The following is a 15,140-nucleotide window of genomic DNA, read 5'->3' on the forward strand; positions in this document are numbered from 1 at the left end:
GAGAGTTCTTCAGCCAGATGTACCTGAGGAGGCTTCAGCTACCTAGCTCAGGTGCTGTGAGGACTACACTCAGCACAGCAGCATGGAGCTCAGGATGGGCTGCAGAAGCATGCAAGAAGCTGGGTAAATACAATGCCTAGTAAATGCTGAGTTGTGTGCTGCCATCCCCGCACCATGGCCAGTTGCAAACCTCTGTTTCCAGTGTGTCAAGACTACACCTCTGAGGCAGCAAAAGGTAGACAAATGAAAACTGAGGTCTCTTCAAGTCCTTGATAATTCAAGCCTCCATTATTCCTGTGAGCCTTTCCTTGTGAAAGTATACTCAATCAGAGTATTTCAAAAAACACTGGGTAAAATTTAAACTCTTTTCTTAATCTTCTAATCTATGTGACATGACCAATATATGGATAGAAGAGGTAGATGAAGGATGGATGCACAAAAACATGTTGTTTACTGCTGATTTGGAACATTTCTAGGTACTTGCTCCCATTCTGTATTTCCTGTTGTTCACATGGACATGTCATAGAGTAGCAAGAGAAAGAAAAACGTATTTTTTTCTTTTTAAAGGGAGAGAATAAATACTAATGCCACAAATATAAGTGCAGGGATTGAAGGGCAGGAGTATCAAGAGAGATCAAATTGAACTGCAATTTTTAAATCTGTAATATTTAGGGTTTGTGGTGTTTCTTTCAGATCTGGGAGTAACTCTAATCCTGGGCTAGATTCTGCTCTCAGTTACATTAGCAGAAATGTAGCCAAATCCACTGGACTTTACTGATACTCTACAATTACAGTAGGGTCAGTATGGAATGAGTGAGCCCACAGTGCCTCATACAAGAGCTGGTTCCACCCATTCTTGGTTGGGAAGTGTCTTCCATCTTGACTTCTGTTGCTCTTTATTTTAATGTTTGCATTACCTATATGTGTGTATGTGTCTGTGTACATACATTTCTGATATACGGTTACCTACACAAACACATATATATATATATAAAGTGATACAGATACGCAAACTAAGCCCTAGCTCTTTCAAGGATTTTGCAAAAGCTGATGCCTGTATACCTGTGCCTCACACCTGGAAACAGTCTTAACATTGAAGTTTTCAGAAATACAGAAGAGTGGCAGAATATTATGAATTCATCTTGTGTTATTTTTGAGGGAAAAGGACTGGTTGTGGAATGAATTAGTGTTTTTATCAGTTAAAGTACACTTCTCATTGAGAGCATTAGGTCAAAATATCATTGATTTGACACCTGATCAATTATAATACACCGGCAGGAACAGAATAGCAACAGAATAGGATTATCAATATGTGGAAAGTTTAAACAAGGCTTTCTCCCAACAGGTGTGCATGGCTCTGACTTTTCCTGTCCTAAGGTATAAACACACAGAGGTGTTTTATAACTGCAGCAGCATTCTGAAGGCAGATTATTAGCATAATCTAGACATCACATAGCATGTATTATGAATTTACAGCCATGTACCTAAAATCAGAAGCTGGCCACTGTTTATTCCATGTCCTAAGTGAACAATAAAAGAAATTAAGAGACTAGATCCTTTCTCTTTTTTTTTTTAAGGTTTCAGGGGTGAGGATTAAAAGAGCTCTCACAGACAGTATTGTGCTACTCCAGCAAAAGAAACAGGAGAAATTTAAACCATTTGGGTAGGCATCATTCATGCACTAAAACAATATGTACTCAAAGTCTTCATTGCAAGGCTGAGATTTTTATTATGGCATTAAAACTGCCCAGCTCCAGATTAAGGATTAGGTATTTTCCAGATAAATGACTTCAGTTTTAATAAAGTAATGATTTCACCCTGTTTGGTGTTATACACATTAGTAAAAATATATCCTTAGAACCTAATCTTGCCCACACTTCAGGGAGATTTTTTACTGCATTAGGATAGCAAAATGAAACCTACACACTAACCCATTTTGAATCACTTCTGACTGTACAATGAGGCTGGATCCTGCTCCCACAGAACTTCAATTAACTTCACAAGAGGTGTGAATGTGACACATACTTTTAACACAATTTAATCCACGGGATTTAGTCCTACAACAAACCCCAGTCATGGGTCTTTTGAAAATCCGGGGCACAGAGATTTCACAACTGAGTGAAAGACATTTCAGCTTGGACATACCTTTCAAATCCTGCTGCATGTTTCCTCCTTTCTGAGAAAGTCGCTGGGAAGGGAGCCACTCTTCTCCATTGCCCTTGGAACTTTAATTAGTATTGCTTTGGTTTATTTCAAAGAAGCTATTGAAAAGCAAAAAAAGTGTCCCACAAGATACTGCAAGAGAGAAAAAACTGGGCGACACAGGAAAAAATACTGTGAATTGAAATTTAAAAATGGAAAGAAAAGTACAGGTGAGGTATTTTTCCATGTAATTTCTTCCATGATTCTGCTCCTCCAGCTGTTTTGTCTTTGACGTTTACGATTTGCCATTCATATTCCATCCCTATGCTTGGAAATTGTTGTCCATGAAGTGAAAGGTGGAGGAAAAGGAAAAAATAAAAAGTAGAACGGAGTGAGGAAGACATGAAGGGGTGCAAGGAGGAAGAGATCTATTGAGTGCAAAGGTGTCCAAAGGAGGGATGGAAATGTGTTCCCCAAGGTCATGGTCTTCAGTGATGCTGCTTGTGTTTTCAGACTGTTAAAGACAAGTGTAGCCAAACTCCACATGCTACAGTAAGTGCAAAATCTCAAAATGCAGAAGCCATCACATCAAGGGTTTCTTTGTCCCCCGATAGAGTCCGCCCACATTGGTTCTCTAGAAACAGTTCTATTATCAAGTAGACATCCATTGCTTTTTTGTTTTTGTAGTTTTTTCTATTTTTATTTAAAAAGTAGTTTTTCTAATAATATTTAGAATATATAAATAATAATAATAATTAAAAAAAACTATTTGGGTTTGCTTTCTGCTCTCCAACCCATCTGTATTTTTTGTGGTTTGCTGATATATATATTAAAAGACAAGAAAATCAACTCTGCTCACTATTAAAAAAAATATTAAATCCACCTTTTACATTTCCAGAGAGAAAGAGAAGGGGAGAGGTGGGAGAAAAACAAATTAAAATGAAAAACATAACAGGAAAATCAAAACTTTCTGTCTCTTCAAAGTAGTTGTCAAGAGCTTTAAACACTTGTGCTTTCAGTGTACACCCTACAGGAAAAAAAAACAAAAATAACAAAAAAAAACCCAACAAAAACAAACAAAAAAAAACCCAAGGACCTAAAATTAAAAAAATTATAAAATAAAAGCTGATAACAATTCTAGTAGTAAAAAAGACAGCAAATCGCTCAAAGTTTGTGTGTCTTTTTAGTTATTTTAGCAGCTGCCCTTTTTGTTTGCAGAGGGAGAGCTGCCACCACAGCCGCCTCCTCGGTTTGAGAGAGGCTCTTCTGCATCGTCCTCGTCAAAGCCATGAAAGGTCGAGGTGTCGCTTTCTGACGTGGAACCGAACAAGTCCTCCGTAGTGCGTGCTGGCGCTGCTTCGTCCCTCCTGCCTTCTCTTCCCAAATGAGCTGACATGTATGATGAATATATCAGCACATGGGTTAAGCAACAGGCATCATCATCATCATAATTCTTTTAGTCATCATTACTATTTAACAAATCAGACTATTGAGCTCATAGGTGTGTGCTTGTCTGTGCCCACACACCTCAACAACATAGCTCGGTAGAACTCCAATAAATAAAATAAAAAAGGATCAGTTTCAAAGGAAAAAAGTCTACAAACAACAGGTGCCCACAGCTATGGCAGCGAAAGGGTTAATCATGTTTTCCTCTCTTCAGTAGACATTCACATATTTCCTTGTGATTACTTAAATCAATTTAAAAAGACTTATATGCCATAAAAGTAATTAGACACTGTTAGCTCTAAGCACAATGACTGTCCTTCAGACTAGCATCAACTATCACAAATTTACCGCTATAGAAATGTAAACCATTAGGTAACTCATCAGCCTCAGGACTATTTTTTGTCCCTGTCCTTCACCTGATTCTAAAGAGCAAAATGAAATACAATTTGAAGACTAAATGAAAATGACCTAAAGAATTGCTTTTATTCTAATTTCATGGCATCTCCTTAAAAAATAAAAAACAAAAAACAAAACAAATAGATTTCAACAACTAGAACAACTAAGATACGAAGTGATCTATCTTGGGGAACACTGAAAAGTTCAAATGTGTGTGAGTCAATCCAACTTTCAATATGGAACAGGAAATTTCTCCACACAGGACATCCATAGCAGCCACAACAATAACAAGACAACTATTAAAAAGAGAAGTCATATACTGAAATATGTGAAACAGGCTTATTTTCTCCCTCAAACAAACATGTTGCGTGATTAATAGTGCAGCCTTTAAATTCCTTCTTCAGGAGGAAGAGAAAAAGATGTCTCTTGCACCCCAGCAAAATGAGAGTGTAAGATTTTAGGGAACAGCTATTTTAGCATTCAGAAACAGTAGCATGGTATTAAGTAACCAACTGTTTGGTCCCCACTCCAGCTAAGGAATCAGTCATATAACAAGTACACTACATTGCTTGAGACACAAATAATTAAATCCTGCTTACAAAAAGAAAATGGATATAACAAAATGATTGGCAGATAAACCACCTTGTAGAGATACTATTTTACTGACTGTGAACAGAAGAAACAATATAATTTCCACAACCTCTCTTTCAGTATAATGAAAATGTTCTCCATTATCAAGAAAGAGAAAGATGGCAGCCACCAAAGAGGTTTCATTTCTTTAGTGTAGAGATGAGTGTGGTTGTACCTATATCACTTTCATCACACATCAGTCACATCATTGCAGACCCCTATGAATGACCCAGATAGGTCAGAATTTGTACCAGGATAGCATTTAATTGAACTGGTTTTGCACAATTTAAGTTACATGCTTCTTGTTCTATCACACTAAGGAATCAAGGAAATTAATGTATGTTTGTGTTTCATTTGGATATAATCACCATGGCAATGTTTAAACAGCAGAAAAAAAAAGTAAAATGGATCCATCTTATAGTGCTGTATCAGGACAATGCTGAAATGAGTTACATTGAACTATATCAATCGAGGGGAAGGGCAATGACCTTCCAAGATGGCACCATAGACCCTGTGAGTATCCCCCTTCAGTTATCAAGAAGCAAACACATATATACTAAAAGGTTCATGCCCCTGACTGCACAGCATTAATAAGGACCCCCCTGGAGAATACCAAAGGGGTTCCCATCAGTGTTCTGGTGGCCAGTCAATATCGTTTCAGAATATCTTCAGAGGTCACAACAACTGCAGAAGGCAATTTGGCAGTGAGAGTCTTGTCCTGCTCCCACTGAATGTGGTAAGAGGCTTACTATGAATTTCAGCAGGAGCATAAAAAGGCCATTCTCTTGGCAAAAGAACACTCCACATCGCATTTCAGCCATCAAGCAACAAACATCTTTTAGTGACTACAGTACAGAAGGAGCAGCAGCAATACTGAATGTCAAGGTCTCTTTGTTTTTCAGATTTCCATCTGATGGTCTTACCACCACTCATATCACCATTGCCTAGAAATATCACAACTGGAAACTTAGATCAAAACTGTAATATGCAGTTGTTAAAGGTCTCCCATTCCCACCACCAGCTTCCATGTAAGGTATAAATAACTGCTCAGCTGGGATTAAATTTAAGAAAACAAAAAAAAAAGAAAAAAAAAAAGTAAAGGAAAAAAATAAAGGAAGAAAACAACAGTCCAGAAATAGAGACAACTGAGAATGGGAAACACACAATTGCCTACATTTAAACAGAGAGAACGGAAGAAAATGGAGAAATAAAAATCCTCTTTAAACAAAATTAATGATAGTCATCTTGTAAGAGGATAATCCTTGACAGCTACCCCCATCCCTACCCTGTAATTTCCTCCTTTCTTTTTTGGATGAAGAAATGCATGAAATGTGCAATCAATGGAAATGCTTGTCATGCAACTTTAATAAATCTTGTAAGTAATTGATAGTTGTAATTGCACCATTTGAAGACAGAGACCATTTTTAACATTGTCATAGGATTTTCTCCTTCCATTTGAAGAACAACTAGTACATGTACCAATGTTCACAGAAGCCAATAAATATATTAAACCTTCATTATCTTGCAAGACCCCATTAGCTTAAAAATGTGAATTCAACAATGGGTTTTATGATAGAAAATTTCCCAGTCACCCTTTCCCACAAACACACACAAGAGGTATGACTTCATCTTCTATCCCCTCCCATATGTGCTGCCTATCTTCAAAATCTTCAGGAGCAAAAAACAAATCACACAAATGCCTTTGTACAAGAAAGATGCAAGAAGGAGTCACCTACCAGAGCGCCCACAGTCTGAGCATGATACAAGTTCCTCTGGCCGGCCACTCTTTTTGTTCATATTGGAGCCTCCAAGGCAGAAGTCACAGTAGTTATTGGGAATGATGACCCCATCTGGTCCTTTCTGGGCTGCAGTTGGGTTAGAAATCAGATTTACTTAAAGAGCATTCAGTGTGGACATTTTCCCCTTCTCCTTACATGATAGCTCTGAGTCCTCAGGCTACAGTCTTCCCAACATATTGTCAATCAGAACAAAAAGTGAACTGCATAAATCACCTCAATTTTAAGTACACCCTGCGTTTTATCTATTTTGCTGGAAATGCACTTCACCATTTCCTTTATAAAGCCAGCCAGGTTGGTCCCTCACAAGGAGCTGCTACCAGATATCCATGTACAGTTCAGGGACTTAGTAACATGGACCAAAATAGAAACAATCCCTAATGCAGAATGTGGCCTACACTGTCAGTAAGCCAAACCTATTTTTCCAGATAGGAGTCACAATTGTAAAACCACAAAACACAAAACCACAAAAGTTCAGTAAGGAAAAATACATTCCCCAAAACTCAAAAGCCAGCACCAGGGACATGGAAGGGATAGGTACCTTAAAACTGGTTTTCTTTCAAGTAGCTTTTTGGGGGATTACATGTCAAGGGGCAGGATGTCCTTAGTCAAGAAGTTGATACAAATGTCCATGAATATTCACAGGCAAAACCATTTGTTGGTGGTTCACCCTAAGTTTAACCTAAGTGCATGTCCCCAGGGGGATCAGGGAGGGCAGCAGGACTACCTGAGCACCCAGCGCAGGTGCACTCAGCCTGGGCCAGATGTCCCAGCCTGCAGAGATACAAACCCTTTTAAGCCAAGAAAAAAGGAGGGAAATTACATTCTTATTTCCAGCTAGGAATAGTTGAAAAGCAGACACACACCAGTCACACACTGGGCCTTAAGCAGAGGAGGAGGCAGTTCCCCCAGAAAGAAGAGAAGAGCAGAGGTCTTCTGCATTCCTCTTAGTTGAGCAGAACAGCAATGTGCTCTTTTTCCCTCACTCACAACTACCATTTTACTCCTCTGCTCTCCAAAGAGAGAAAGCTTCTTGTTCCTGTACACTCTTAGTATGAACTGGGAAAGGGAGAAGGGAGAGGGAATAGCTGGTCTTCATACTTGTTTATTCTTTTTTAACTTAAAAATTCCAGTGGTATACCTGACCTAAGACTACCCCATGAAGATGTCTACAAACTAGAAAATGAAGACCATTAAACAGCACCATCTATATTTAATTATCTTTTTAATGCATATTTTGTAACTTGCAGATTTTTAACAGATGTTTTGACAGCCTTTATTAATGGTCTTTTTGTCCACATCCAAATTTCCCCCAAAGAACAATGACATTCTAAAGGGCTTCTGGTAGCAATCCAAGACATACACTTAAAATTAAAATTTCCTCTGAGTTCAATCTGCTTTTCTGGTTTGGGTGCATCTAGCTACTCATTTACTTCCAGCTGTTGATTAGCTGAGCTTTCTGGAGATTGGGAACTGAAAGATTGCAGTAAAGTAACATTAAGAAAAAAATGAAAACCCATAAGGCTGCAAATACATCAGTATCTTCCTGCATGGTTGCCAAGTCCCTGATAGTAACTACTGAACAATGGAGCTTGCTCTGAAATAGTCCTGGTTAGCAGATACCCCATTTTCCCAAAACTAGAGAGAAACTTCCAGTGTTAGGTTAGCATTTTGCCTCTTCACTGTGAGGCATTTAATACTTGCACGCAAGATAACCTAGAAAAGAACAGGAACCAGGTGGAAGACTAGCACACTGGTTCATTTTAAGAGCTGTAACAAAATGACCATAAAGTTGCTACTTGTATATATTTTGTGTATAAAAAGCAGAACTCCCTAGCATTTATTTTCCCACTAGGGCCCCGTTCTGAAAAAGTTAAGTAATTACTTTTTTATATTGTGCTGCATCTACAGGCAGGCCATGTGCAATGCAAACTCAGCAAGCTCAGTGTTCAGTCATTTTTAATTTTTTTTGTCCCTTATTATACTTCACCTTTCATCTGAGTTTCTTAAAGAGCCTTACAGATAGCAAGATCCTAACATTAGCCTTCAGTGAGGTCAGAAGCCTGTTCTGCCACCAACTCTAACTGAAGTGTTGCTGAGCCCTGATTAAGTCTCATGGTGAGGAGGCCACATTGCATTTTACAGTGGAAAGATTTGATAGCAGGGTGATGAACCGGCTTACACACAAACACACAACAATTCCATGGTGAGGCCACAAATCAAAACAAGCATTCAAGGTGCCAGCCAACAGGCTTAAGAAAGAGCTTCACTTCTACAACCACTCAGAATGGTATCACTGATTTAATACTCAGCATATACTGACTTAATTTTTTCCAGTGCAGCTTATGACATTTAAGTAAGATCCACTGACTGTCAAACTGGAAATGGGATAGAGGACCCTGTGAAAATATATATACTTGATAACTGGTCTGTGGTGTCTGGGACAGATGGAGGGTATTTACTGACTGCAATGAAGCCAAAGAGATTCTCCTAGACTACTGGCAAGAAAAAACGCATTGATCACCTCCTTTCTCTTCCCTCTTCCTCTTCTTTTTCTTTTGCTTCCAAATTAATTTAATTGTTAATGTGAGTGCCTATGTGCTCATTTATTGCTCGGCACTCATAAATATGTACCTGGCTCAGTTGAGTGTAATAGAGATATTAGGCCTGAAAAGTCATACACAGATGAGAAGTTCCTGAAGTTACATCAAAGATGTCTTAAATGATGTATCTCTAGAGCCAAATCAACCAGGCAATGTTATTCTCTTCAATGTTTTTTTTTTTGTTCTAACAGGTGTAAAAACTAGAATCAAACCTGACTCAAGCTTATTTTCTTGATCACTACTGTACAGCGAATTAAGCCCCAGGCTATATCACAGAAGGTTTGAGAATAAAGAGATTTCCAGATGATAGTAAGCAGAGTTCTTACTTTCAAAGGATTTTTTTTTTGTGGATGTCCTTGGAGTTTTTAGTTCTATTTTACTGTAGTCCACAAATGATGAGGGAATTCAGGAACAAAACAAAGATAGCAAAATATAATGTGCAATATTTATGACAGGGGTATCATGTAACAAAAGCCCAACCCTAATCCCACCCCTTAATCAATAAAATTATTTAGTTAAGTAAGTAAGTATGGGAATGCACAAGTGAAAGCAGTTACATTGCCAGGGACTAATGTGCTGCTGCTTTTCATCTCACATATACTAATTAACTAGGTATACAATTTTGCACATGTTAATCACAAAGTAGAAGGCACTATCTTAAGTCAGACAATAGCTCAACTAATGAGAAGTAACTCAGTAGTACTGAGCTCAATCATTTGGGTCACGTGACTACAATCAAGGATTTTGTCTAAAAAAAGTTCACCCAGAATCAGAAACTGTTCTAAAGCAAAGCCTTGAAAACCAACCATTGTCTCATCCTAACTTACTCAAAACTCCTCCGATTTTCTTGTACATTACAAACTACAACCACAGATCAAAAGCTTTGAGGAGCTTTGAGGAGTACTGCCTGAGCTAAGGTGTGCTCACAGGGGGTGGGTTTAAGTCACTCCCACTTGCCTGTCAACTCAGTCTTGCTTCCTCGTTTTAAAGGCCCTGTGTTCATGTATATCTGCTCCACAATAAATAGAGTATACAATTTCATAGAATACTTTTTAAAATAGATTAAGAAGAGCCACAGATCTGCACAGCTCAATTGATAGTTTCTCTGTACCAGAAAGCTGATTCATGTGAAGACAGGATGCAGACTGAAAATGAAGTATTTCCAAATAACTTTGATATATGCTTATTCAGACATATCTTTTTTCTTAGCCTAATCAAGTTAATTTCAAACTGTAACATGCTAAGCAGAATAAAGCCCTAGTTAAAATATAGTGCCATCATTCACAAGAGTCTTCTTGAAAAGTAAGCACTATATATTAAATAAATTCTGTAGTATATTACACAGTAACTTTGTTCTGTCACAAACTGTAACTGACTGAGTTTATAGATTTAAAATAACTTCTGTGCCTTCTTGATTTTGAAGGCAGGGGCTCTAAAGAGAGTTCTAGCTTCCCTTCTCCAGTCCCCAAGGAATCAAAAAATGTGTGAGGTGTTCCTGCCCATGGCAGGGGGATTGGAATTAGATGATCTTAAGGTCCTTTCCAACCCTAACTATTCTATGATTCCATAAAAAATCTGGAAGTTGTTTTCCTCATGGTGTCAGTTTAATAAGAAAAGAAAGCTGCTTCTAGAGAAATAACATCAAGACACGAGGATGTTTTTTTCTACATAGAATCATAGAATAGTTTGGGTTGGAAGGGACCTTAAGATCACCAAGTTCCAACTCCCTTGTCATAGGCAGGGACACCTCCCACTAAACCATGTCACCCAAGGCTCTGTCCAGCCTGGCCTTGAACACCACCAGGGATGGAGCATTCACAACTACCTTGCTCAACCATTCCAGTGCCTCACCACCCTCACAGTAAAGAGCTTCCTCCTTATGTCCACTCTAAATTTCCTCTGTTTAAGTTTCAACCCGTTATCCCTTGTCCTGTCACTACAGTCCCTAATGAAGAGTCCCTCCCCAGCATTCTTAGAGGCCCCCTTCAGATACTGGAAGGCTGCTATGAGGTCTCCACGAAGCCTTCTCTGCTCCAGCCTGTCTTCATATGGGAGGTGCTCCAGCCCCCTGATCATCCTTGTGGCCTCCTCTGGACTTGTTCCAACAGATCCATGTCATGGACTCATAACAGTTAGGGTTGGAAAGGACCTTAAAATCCTCTAGTTCCAACCCACCTGCCATGAGAAGGGACACCTCACACTAAAATGTCTTTTTTATGTTGAGGACACCAGAACTACACACAATACACAAGTGAGGTCTCACGAGAGCAGAGTAGAGGGGCAGGATGACCTCCTTTGACCTGCTGGTCATGCTCCTTTTGATGCAGCCCAGGATACGGTTGCTTTCTGGGCTGTAAGTGCACACTGAAGCCGGATCATGTTTATTTTCTCATTGACCAACACCCCCAAGTCCTTCTCCTCAGGGCTGCTCTGAATCTCTTCTCTGCCCAACCCGTAGCTGTGCCTGGAATTACTCTGACCCAGGTGTAGGACCTTACACTTGTCATGGTTAAACTTCATGAGGTTGGCGTAAGCCCACCTCACAAGCATGTCAAGGTCCCTCTGGATGGCATTCCTTCCCTCCAGCGTATCAACCGAACCACACAGCTTGGTGTCATCGGCAAACTTGCTGAGGGTGCACTCAATCCCTCTATGTCCATGTCACCGACAAAGATGTTGTACATCATTTCCTAAAGCCACATGACTCAATAAGAATCTCAATTTTCTAGCTTTCATAGCTGCAGAGAGCACCTTGAATGAAAGGCAAGTTCAGAAGAAGCAATTCTTGTCCCTGTTTTTAATCAGAAAATTCGAAGTACAGTTATTTTAAATTGCTTTCCTTAAATACATACAGACAAAACCTCAAATAAATAGAACCTTGTAGTTTCTCAATTTTCTGATTTGTAAGTGAAGTTATTTTGATGATTTGGATTATGTTTTAAAATATAAATATAATAATTTAAAAACCTGGAGCTGGAGTTGGTGCTTAAAAAAAAAACTGTTTTCCCTATTCTTTGGTACCAAATCACAGTCACATACATTTCTTCAGCTTGTAGGTAATACAGCATAATACTTAATCATAGTTTAAGCTGTGCATTTGGGTTTGGTAGCATTTTATCCCTATGTTTGTCATATCCACACTACTGGAAAGGCAGTAGAGAATGAGGAGTAGAGTCCATGTCTTGTGGTTGGATTGTGGGGTGGTGCATCATTTCTTTAAATGATTACAGTAAATCCGTTACAATTAAACATATATGTGCTCCCGAAGGGACTTTTCTGAGCACATTTTGTCCAGCTCTTACCTGTTTCTTCTGAGCTTGGTCCAAAACCAATAAAGTCCACAGAAGGTTTTCAATTCAATTCGAAAGGCTTTGAATTAGGCCATTTATTCTGTTTGCAACAAAAATTTGCAGAGCACAATAGAGACCACAGTAGGTCTGAATCAAGTCAATGCACTTTGCAATGTAGGAAAAGGGTTGGATTTGGTTTTTTGTTGAGTTTTTTTGTTTGGGTGGATTTTTTTTTTAATCTACAAGACTCTTTGTGTTACACGGGTAGGTTTTCCTTCCTGACTCCTCCCTTTTTCTCACTGTCAAAGTGCAAGCCCAATATTTGGCCACCTGTGCAGCAAAACACTGGGCAAGATCCAGAGCCCATCATGGATTGTCAAGCCCCTTGGAAGACTCAATGATATATAACCCCAACCTACAACCGAAGTTCCCCCATGTGCCTTCAGTTATCCCCACGCCAGCCCTCATCCATGGCAGGCCTGGCTTGTCTCTATGGTTACCACAGTGCCTGGCCAGGGCTGCCTCCAGCCTTGCCACCTGTTAGTGCTTCATCTCTCAAGTGTAAGGAATAAGGAGTAAGCCACTTCATTTGCTGCTCAGAATGCATCAGCGGAGGATAGGCAGGCTTGTGCAAGACATTATAACATGAGAATTAAATGCAAAAATATCTTTGTAGAGAAGGGAAAAGTGGAACTAGGACTATGCCTTTTCTTGAAGAAAGAGGAGGGAGATGCCTGGTTGGGCCCCAGTCATTGCCTGGCTGTAATGAGCAGTGGTGGGTGTCAGAGAGGCAGGTTGTGGAGGGGCATCTGCTCAGGCTAGACCCTGTCCTTGAAAGGAACCATAAAGGAAAATCATATCTGTAACTCCGGGTGAGGAACAGGCCTGGTATAGCTGAAATGCATTCAAGGTTCTTGGTGTTTCACGTGTGTGCAGCCAGGCAAAGATGTGCACAGTCATTTCTGCAGCCCCCTCACCATGAATTAAGTGCAGGGTTTTTTCATTGCAGTTTTCCAGGAAGAAATGTAAATCAGACTGAATGAGAGGAAATGGCTGGTCTCTCTGGGCATGTTTACTCTGTCGTTAACACCAGAGATAAGCACCTTGGCTAGCCGAAAACTGGGAAGTGTTGAGGCACTTGATACAGAAACCCTCTGTCAGGCTCTAAGCACAGCTTAGGTTGGTAGCAACACATTTGTGTGGCTGTGGCACAGTATTCAACTAAATAAGCTGTGAACTTGGGTGTAGCACTGGGAAAGGGCTGCTGTTCTGTTCCCAAGCCAAGCTAATCAGACAGTGCAGCCCCATGGGCCATTGCTAGCTCAGGCACTCCATGCTGCACTCCCCCTCACAGCATGGCCATGCCCTTTGCTGGCAGCCAGAGAAGCAGGCTATGCTACCAAGAGGTGCTGAAAACCACCCACTCAAAGGATTGCCAGTTCTCCCTAGTAACTGGATTTTATCTCCTCTCTGAGTTAGCTGGTGCTGTGGGGATAGAAGGAGTTGTTGCCTGTGCACAGTTTTTAGCAGGTCTGACAAGTTTGCCTTTCTTACAGGCTCTGCTCACAGAGAGGCACGGCCAAGGAGCACTACAAGCTACAAGAAGTGCTATAAGAAGGAGGTACATTTGTATGAGTCAGAGGAAGCCTCTGAATGTGGGGAAAGGAAGAACATTTGATTATGTCTTCTACAGGAATCGATATGGCCCTTAGGTTTAACAGCTAATGAATGAGCTGGGAGGTGGGCAGTGGAAGGTACAGCTAGGAAAATACAGCATCAACTGATCGGATATTGTAGATTTGGAGAGCCAGCATTCCTGCATCATAAGATAGCACTCCGTAGAAATGTCTGTGGGCTGATCTTATAGAGTCTTCTGCAGGAAAGTGTAGAGCATGAGCCAAAATCGCACAGTAAATCATTGTGACTGTCTAGTGCCTCGTGACAATAAAAAAAAGAAGATAAAAAATAGAAAGGCAAACAAAGAGTCTGACATGTTAAAATATACTTTTCCTGATTTTGAGGGGTTCCTGTCCTGGGACTTGGCATCTGGCCACTGAAATGCGTCAGCCACTGAAATGCATAATCCCCGTCAGCTCAGGGAACTCATGGAGGGATAAGAGTGCCCAATATACAGCCTCATCTGGCAACAGCCCTTAGTGTTCAGTAAGAACAGCCAGTGTCATGAAATGGGTCTCTGCAGTATGTAGACTTTAGGTCTGGAAATTACTCACAGGAGGAGTATGAGAAGGCAAGCATCTAAATTTAAATTCAGTCAAAACTTTGGGGTTTACTTCCTTCAAATTCTACACAGGGGAGAAAAGCAAGGAGATAGCAAGAAAGGAAAAATAAATATAAATACATAAATGACACTATAATGTCCCAGAGTCTCACTATAATATCAATGGCTGATATGTTCTTGAAGCAACACAGGGTTTTCAAAAACCAATTAGTTAATTTGGAAATGTTTTTCTATAAACTACTGAAAAGCATTAGGTGCTTCCCTTCAATGTAGCTGCATATTGACAACATTTCAGGTCCTGGCCAGGCAGTATGTAAAAACAAAACCCCCAAACTACTAAAAACAACCTCACAACTCCAAACAAAGACAATAAAAAATCCCCTGTGGGTTCCTGTACATAGGAAATGAGCTTGGGATTTTCCACTATTCCAAAACTACCCCTGATGTAGCTTTTCAAACTGATCTATTTTTGACTCAGCACCCCAAAACACAGGCACAAAAGTCTGAGAATTCACAGCCGCAAACAGGGTTTGAGTGGAAATCATTACACAGCTCCAAACTCTGCATTTGCTACTATTTCTTTTAGTATTCTCTTTTT

At 39.9% G+C, this 15,140-nt stretch overlaps 1 protein-coding gene across 7 annotated transcripts in view; it reads right to left on the reverse strand.

Annotated features, from left to right (window-relative positions):
* DPF3 (double PHD fingers 3) overlaps positions 1-15,140 on the reverse strand; it is a 164,028-nt gene that overhangs the window by 24,699 nt on the left and 124,189 nt on the right. For 4 of the 7 annotated variants that reach the window (XM_031051793.2, XM_005152322.3, XM_031051792.2 and 1 more), the window contains one exon: positions 6,351-6,479. In XM_031051793.2, coding sequence (XP_030907653.1) covers positions 6,351-6,479 — 129 coding nt within the window. Of the gene's footprint in view, positions 1-2,145; positions 3,532-6,350; positions 6,480-15,140 lie in introns of all 7 variants that reach the window. The other 3 variants (XR_004549558.1, XR_004549557.1, XR_004549556.1) reach the window with 1 other exon arrangement.

Source organism: Melopsittacus undulatus, chromosome 4, assembly GCF_012275295.1.
Source record: "Melopsittacus undulatus isolate bMelUnd1 chromosome 4, bMelUnd1.mat.Z, whole genome shotgun sequence".
NCBI classification, from domain to species: Eukaryota; Metazoa; Chordata; class Aves; order Psittaciformes; family Psittaculidae; genus Melopsittacus; species Melopsittacus undulatus.